The sequence below is a fragment of the Primulina tabacum genome, chromosome 14 (assembly GCF_025594145.1).
Source record: "Primulina tabacum isolate GXHZ01 chromosome 14, ASM2559414v2, whole genome shotgun sequence".
Lineage (NCBI taxonomy): Eukaryota > Viridiplantae > Streptophyta > Magnoliopsida > Lamiales > Gesneriaceae > Primulina > Primulina tabacum.
In genome coordinates, this window is record NC_134563.1 from 30,905,477 (window position 1) to 30,913,307 (window position 7,831).

The following is a 7,831-nucleotide window of genomic DNA, read 5'->3' on the forward strand; positions in this document are numbered from 1 at the left end:
GAGACGGCCGTCTTTTAAATTTAATATTCAATTATAACGAACTCTATCATAATTAAAAAATATATATTAAAAACTAGGACTCCGTTTGGACAAGTGCTTATAAAACATTTTTAGAAAACGTTTTGCAAAAATCTTTTTAAAACACTAACTTTAATTTTTGTAACTCATAAAATATAAAAATATTTTTAAAACATTTTGTCCAAACAAAATGGGTATGGCTGACAATGTGTTGCAAATGGTAATTGGGTCGGATCTTCTATGATCCGGACCGAATCCTAAATTGAAAACCGAAAGCCTGCAACTGCCATTCAGGATATGCTGACTGACTGTTTGTCTTATAGGCTTATAGCCATACACATCTCGACTTTCTATCAACAGAGAATCATCTCCCACAAACTCTCTTCTCTCAGTGATCCTTGCTTGCTCTTTAATCAGTCGAATTTGATGCTAAATTTTATGTTAGTTCAAGATTTTCTTTTCATTTTTGTTTGAGTTCAATTGATTTCGGTGAAGAATTATTGGCTGGTTCTTTCTTATACCTCCATGGTCGGCGTTTCTTGTTACAACCCATCGAGGATTAATGCCCATTTCCGTGAAAATCCAAGATTTTTGTATCCCAAAGTGGAATTCTCAGATGTTAATTTCCGGTTCATCACAGATCTTTCTAGACCGGATGCTTACCCAAGTTTAGCTTCAACTTCTAATTCCAAGGTTTTAAATTTTCATCATCATCATTTTTTTTTACTAACTTAGCAGCATGTATCCTTTAAATGTCATCTTCGGTATATTTTGTTTTATTAGACTTGTATCATGTTAAATTATTTGCTTTTTTTATTCAATAATTATATTCTTCTTAAGTTAAAATATGGCATTCTTTCAGCAAATTATTGTTGTATCAAATCGCCTTTGTTAGACTGATTCATCGGTACTCGGTTTTTTATCATTCCATTCTGGACTATAGGAATCATTGGAATGAAAGATTTATAATTTTGTTCAAGGATAATGTGTTTGTTTAACGTTCAATCAAATACTTTGTTTTCGCAAGTTCTGAAATCACTTGAAGCTTACATATTTTCATATTTCCTTGTGTTATTCATGCAACTTTTGAATTAGCTGATTCAAGGGGGGGCACAGAAATTTGGGTGTGGAGGGTTGTCAAGGCAGGAAAAGAGGGGCGAACTTGGGCATTTAAACAAAACAAGAAAATTACTCAAATATTTTTCAAGTTTTCTGTTGGATCCACCCCTGACTGAATTTGTCAGTTACTGGGATACTAGTTCCACTTTGGGTTGAATAAAATTATCGTGGAAGTTAGATTCCTATCAATTCATTTTATATACTGTTCCTAGTCGACTATCTTGCTATTGTTGTACTCTCAATAACATATTCATGAACTTAAACAAGATGTAGCTTCTTTCAAGACCATTATTTTTCTTAGCCGTATGATGCATGATATTGCACTTTCGTTTATTTAAACCAACCCTCTTCTGATGTTGCTTGCTGATTTTTGTCCTTAACTTGTATGTTTCTCCATCCAAAATGACAAATTTTAGAACATGTGCGTATTAGGAACAAGAAGCCAGTTGCTAATTGCAAATCATGTCTTTGTTATTATAGGAATATGCTGGTCGTGTATATTCTTTATCAAATGATAGAACTGGTTCTACGAATGAGAAGGTGCCGACGCCCCTACTCGATATGATTGAGAATCCCATGCAACTAAAATCTCTAACTTTAAAGGTTTGACAAACATATAAATATTATTGTCTTTTACTTCTTTTAAGGCTTAGATTTAGAAGGTCAAGTTGTTTATATAATGAAAGATGCCACTCGCAGGAATTGAAACAATTAGCTGGTGAACTTCGATCAGAAATATCTTCCATGATGTCAAAAACTCAAAAACCTTTTAAAGCTAGTCTATCAGTCGCAGAACTAACAGTTGCTATTCATCATGTTTTTCATGCTCCTATAGACAAGATACTATGGGACATGGAGGACCAAGTAAGAATCTTTTTCTTTTTTCTGACCCGCGTGCAAATGTTTAATAATTGATTTTGCGCTTATTATTTTCCGTTAAAGATTGACGCCTATGTATCAGTATATATAAACATGTATACAAATAAAGATATGTGTGTATATATATTTACCAGATTGGTTCGTCTAACGTCTCATGCTCCCGACTTAAACAGACATATGCTCATAAGCTTCTCACAGGGTGGAGACCCCTCCGATCCAAAGTTAGCCAGGAAAATGGTTTTTATAATCATGCTTGTCAAAGTCAGTTCGACCCTTTTGGAGTTGGCCATGGATGCAACAGTATCTCTTCTGGACTTGGTAGTGTCTCTCGCCTTCCATTGACCTTGTCCCTTGAAAGGATTTCTATTTTCATGGTTCTTATTGTTGGATATCTTGAAATCTCATTCACCATCACTCACTAGAGTGCTATTAATACCATGAATTGAGCATTTACGCATTGATTCTATTTTTCTCAAGGAATGGCAGTGGCACGAGATATTAAAGGAAAAAGAGAACGTATAGTTACCGTGATAAACAACGAAACAACCATGGCCGGTCAGGTTTATGAGGCCATGAGGAATGCAGGTTACTTGGATTCAAATATGATTGTAATATTAGTTGACAGTTATCATTCTTTACACCCAAAACTTGAGTGCGCCTCGAAAACTTCAATAAGTCCTTTGTCTAGTCTTATGAGTAAGCTGCAGTCAAGTAAATTTTTCAGGAGATGGAGAGAATTTGCTAAGGTATACATTCTTTTTCCCTGATATCAGAACTTACTGAGTGCGTTTTCTTCTCTTTGTGGTTAATAATTGTCCTTTTCACGTCACTTCAATATTTGAGACTTGTTGATGGAGCATAAAACCCAATCTCAAAACGTTTGTTGCAACAAATAGTATCTTGCATTGCTGGAGCCAGCAGGCTCTGGCTGGGGGGTGTATGCCTCCCTCCATATTAAATTTTTCTTTAATTTTATATATTTTTATGCATTAGACATACACCAAAATGTGACTTCCCCAACCTATCCCCAATACTTTTTTCAAGTTTAGTTTCGACCTTAATTTTTTGCTCTATCCTGGGGTTCATCTCTTGGAACTTACAATCTCGAGTATTTTATGATTTTTTCAGGCTCTAACAAAAAAATTAGGTGGTGGAATGCACGAGTGGGCTGCCAAAATTGACGAATATGTACGTGGTATGATGGGTCCTCCTGGATCAACTCTATTTGAGGAGCTCGGTTTGTACTATATCGGCCCAATTGATGGCCACAATGTTGAAGATCTTGTATGTGTGTTGCATGAAGTGGCATCTTTGGACACGCTGGGTCCTGTTCTGATTCATGTCATAACGAAGGAAGATTGCGAAATAAAAGATAACCAGGATAGTAAAATCTTGGAGCAACGTCATGAAGGTTTGATGCTTTCTTGGTTGTTTCTTCTAGTGGTTTGGTTCTGTCATCACTCTGATGCTTGAAAATGGGTTCCCAAGAAATGGTTTATTTCAAAATTTCACCATCATTTTATTCAATCTGAAGTAAGTGTGCAAAAATATGGAATTGTTTCTGTGAAGGGTGTAAAAAAGTGTGATATATTCTCTGAAGTGAAGTATCGAGATAATTTTAAAACTATGCTCATATTAATGTTCTTATTGGCTTGTGGATAACATTGTGAAGAACTTCTTTTCTGAGAAACAATTTAGAATGTTGGCAAGCAGGTTCCTTCAATCATGAAGAATTGGTACCAAGGAATTCTCGGTCATGGACGTATAGCGATCACTTTGTAGAGGCCTTGATTGCAGAGGCAGATAAAAATGAAGATATAGTGGTTATTCATGCTGGGATGGGAATGGAAACAGCTTTTCAATCATTGAAAAGTAAACTTTCAGACAGGTTTTTCGATGTTGGCATGGCTGAGCAGCATGCAGTTACATTTGCGGCTGGTCTGTCATGTGGTGGATTGAAACCTTTTTGCATAATCCCATCAGCCTTCCTTCAGCGAGCATATGATCAGGTTCTCACCTAATGCTATTGTACTTTCAATGATTTTAAAAGTTAATGAATTTCCTCGAACCCAGCTGTTTTTATGTATTTGGAATCTAGGTTATTGAAAAATACATTGTCGCGGAAACCGGTCCGCCCTTTTCAGATTTCTTGCTAAAAGTCGTGGATATACTTTATTTCTTCAGTGTTCATAAAAAATAAGAGTGCAAAATATTTCTAGTCCTAATTCATTAAATTTTCAGAATTCCATTTATATTTTGTGAACTTTCTAAAACTTCCTAATCTGTAGTAATTACTCAAAAGTGAAACTTTGATTCACAAGTTCTAGTCGTAGTGTCACCTTGTTTATCCTTTGCCTTTCTTTATGTGTCTTAAATTGAGACATAAAAAGATATGCATATGAAGGATATGATAGTATGTCCTAAGAATGCATTTTTACCCTCTTTCCATCTTGTTTAGGTGGTTCATGACATAGATCGGCAAAATATTCCAGTGCGTTTCGTAATCACGAGTGCAGGACTAGTGGGGTCCGAGGGTGCAACACATTCTGGGGCATTTGACATAACATTTATGTCGTGTTTACCAAACATGGTCGTGATGGCACCTTCTGATGAGATTGAGCTTTCTCGTATGGTTACAGCTTCTGTCCATATTAATGATAGGCCAGTTTGTTTTCGATATCCTAGAGGTGCCATTGCTCAGATGAAGCCCAATTCATATATTGCTGATCCTATTGAGGTAATAACCTTTTGCTGCTGACTTCCTATAATTTAAAGACGGAATTTCACTTTTTAGTCGTATGAATATGGACATGTGATATTCATGTAACAATTATCAGTTTTATTTCTACACTTATTTTTCAACAATCAATTTTGATCATTTTTACATAAATGTTCTTGTTATTCCTCCATAAAATTTCAAGTTGTGATAAGATATCTCAGTTTTATCATCGGATACTAATTATACGATAAAATCAAAACTTTGCGGAAAATACAAAAACTTTAATATTTTTTTTCTATGTTCGTGTTCTAAAGAACATTTTAACATGAATGGTCAATTTCTCTAGTCAATATTAATCCTTTATCCAAATGTTCTAAATTTAAAAGTTTTTGGCGTAAGATTTGCTATTTATTTAATTGATTGTTAGAGAATAGAATAAAAAATCTAACCTCAGTTGTATGACAACGTAAAAAAATTTCCTAAGGTAATTCACATCTATGCAGTGGCCTCCTGGTTTTGATATTGTTGGAAATTACCGATCCTAACAGATTCTATACTCTTACCTCCTAGGATCCTACTTTGTCTTTAAATCAGATCGAGTCTGGATTATTGTATGTGCTGTTAATAAGTCCTCGAAATCTAATCGCCCTTTGCTCATTGTTAACAATTAGCAGATTGGCAAAGGGAGAATACTTGTTGAGGGTAAACATATAGCTCTTCTAGGTTATGGTTCAATGGTGCAAAATTGCCTTAGAGCTCATTCCCTTCTTGCAAAACTTGACATTGACGTTACCGTTGCTGATGCAAGATTCTGCAAGCCACTTGATATAAATCTTGTGAGGATGCTATGCAAGAACCACAACTTCCTTATTACAGTTGAGGAAGGTTCTATAGGGGGATTCAGCGCACACGTTGCTCAATTCATCGCGCTTGATGGGCTTCTTGATGTCGGAATAAAGGTTAACTTTTTACATTTCAAATATTATTTATACCTGATGCTATATTTTCTACTCTATTGGCATGGCCTTGGTTCTAAGATCGACTAGATTTTCTTCCATCGTAAAAGGCTGTCATAAATAAGAACCTCTCACTCTATCTTATTCTTATAATATAGAATTCCTAGTTCCATGTGCTAGAGATCACTTCAAGTCTCTGCTTTTTGTGACGGTTAATGTTGGAATTGGTTTCCACATAGACTTGTACATCAAGTTTGACCAAAAATTTAAGATGACTTCAGAAACTTTTAATTAATGTAATTTATGTCGCTAGTAGATTATTATAATTTCCTGAAATTAATGTCTGGAGAATTATATTTAAAATTAGTTAAAATGAAAGCACTTGTTGGTAGTCTTCGGAAGCCCACAGCAGCTTGCTTGAAGATCGCATGAGCACGATGGTAAGCAGTCGGTGCGGCCAGCTGTTGGTGATGGTTGGTGGCAGGCTGGTGGTGGTACATGGTTAATTATAGTATAATTCATTTAATTTGCACCATGTATTAGTGGATATGAATGGCGTATATGGAAAATGAAATTTATTCGTTAGCAGACACTCATTCATCGAAAAGCACGGACACCCCATGCTTATATTGTAGATTGGTTATTGTGAGCTCAAGTTTATTCCAATGAGGGACGTTTTCTAAAACCTGAGGCAACTCGGCTTCCTCTCCAGCTTATCTGAAGCTATGAATAATATTACTAGGATTACTCGTAAGAGGGGAGGTGTTTATGTAGTAGACATATCGCTTAGTAACCTACATAGTAGGGGTTGTCTATGTATCTGTTGGCGAATGAGTGTCTCTACTCTCCATACCTCATCCCTCAATATCTACACTGAACAGGCCGCACTTTTGCATGATTTTATGATTAAATATTTACACCAACATCACGAACAATCACCTACCTGTGGCAACCCTTGTCGGAGCTCTGATGAGCTTCTAACAAGCTTCAGTGAGATCTGGCAACTCTCCGGGTGGTATCTGATGTGCTTCAGCAAGTTCCAATAGACTTGTGGCAAGTATTTTCAATTATTTTAACCTTTTTTAGTGTCGGGCATTAATTTCTCATCACCACGTATTGGTTTCGAAATGGAATATACTATCATAGTCTACTTGGCAACCGGACGTCTTCAATCCTCTCAAGCTTCATCCAGCGAACGAAAAGGCTACTCGCCAGACTTGAACACATAGATTATGTTTATCTATAGAATTTTCATGGTCGACTTAAGGAACCCTCTTAAAGTTTCAATCAAATTTAAGTACACAAACATATTCGACAACCAATTCGAACCACTGTTTCCAGGTAATGCATGACAAATACGCAGTTAAATGTGGAGTGATGGTAATGATCCGTAGCTTGCTACATGCCATTGCATATTTGATGACAAATCTCCGTTCTTATTTGTTCGTGTACCTATGTGCCTTACTTTTATTCGTTTCTTTCAGTGGCGACCCATGACGCTGCCGGACAACTATATTGAGGGTGCATCACCAAACGACCAGCTTGCACTCGCTGGTCTTTCGGGCAATCATATTGCTGCAACCGCATTGAATCTTCTCGGTCGAAATCGAGATGCTCTGCTCTTAATGTGTTAGTTGATATAGAGCTATATAGGAACATGAATAGGTGTCACATGAGTAGGGACGGCGTGGTCGCGTTGAACGATCCACATGTGCGTAAGTATTGTAACACTATTGTAACTCAATTTCAAACTAAGATCCAAGTGTTGAGAATTGACAATGCAAGAGAGTATTTTGAAACTAGTCTAGGAGATTATTTGGTGGCCAAGGGATCATATATCAAAGTTCTTCTGTCATAATAAAATGGAGTGTCTGAAATAAAAAACAAGCAAAATCTAGAGGTTGCTAGGTCTCTCATGTTCACAACACACGTGCCCAAATTTTTCTGGGGAGAGGTTGTCTTTACAACTGCTTACTTGATGAATTGGATGTCATCCTATATGTTGAAGTTTCAAACACCATATGACATGTTTCTTAAGTCATTTACATTGACTCGTGTCTAATCCAGCCTTCATCTCAAGACTTTTGGATGTTCCGTGTTTGTCCACATTCATGCTCAACATCGAACCAAACTCGATCCT

General features: G+C 36.3%; 1 protein-coding gene across 4 annotated transcripts; it reads left to right on the top strand.

The window, feature by feature from the left end:
• The first annotated feature begins 320 nt into the window (after positions 1-320).
• Positions 321-7,493, top strand: LOC142524227 (1-deoxy-D-xylulose-5-phosphate synthase, chloroplastic). 4 transcript variants are annotated; one of them, XM_075628105.1, is made up of 10 exons: positions 321-711; positions 1,618-1,740; positions 1,837-2,001; positions 2,151-2,334; positions 2,494-2,762; positions 3,145-3,427; positions 3,730-4,025; positions 4,475-4,753; positions 5,407-5,694; positions 7,176-7,493. In XM_075628105.1, exons 1-10 carry the CDS (start codon positions 544-546, stop codon positions 7,323-7,325), a joined length of 2,205 nt encoding a protein of 734 aa, XP_075484220.1. In that variant the 5' UTR covers positions 321-543; the 3' UTR covers positions 7,326-7,493. The 4 variants fall into 4 exon arrangements, with proteins under 4 accessions (XP_075484220.1, XP_075484222.1, XP_075484221.1 ...); XM_075628107.1 differs by having other exon boundaries at positions 322-711; positions 2,190-2,334; XM_075628106.1 differs by having other exon boundaries at positions 323-711; positions 5,410-5,694.
• Positions 7,494-7,831: the final 338 nt, after the last annotated feature.

What these genes read in the sequence shown, in the direction of transcription:
- LOC142524227 (XM_075628105.1), top strand. Translation starts at nt 544, where the DNA reads ATGGTCGGCGTTTCTTGTTACAACCCATCGAGGATTAATGCCCATTTC. An exon ending in GATGGAGAGAATTTGCTAAG is followed by an intron (nt 2,763 to 3,144) that starts GTATACATTCTT and finishes TGATTTTTTCAG; the next exon opens with GCTCTAACAAAAAAATTAGG. An exon ending in TTCTTGATGTCGGAATAAAG is followed by an intron (nt 5,695 to 7,175) that starts GTTAACTTTTTA and finishes CGTTTCTTTCAG; the next exon opens with TGGCGACCCATGACGCTGCC.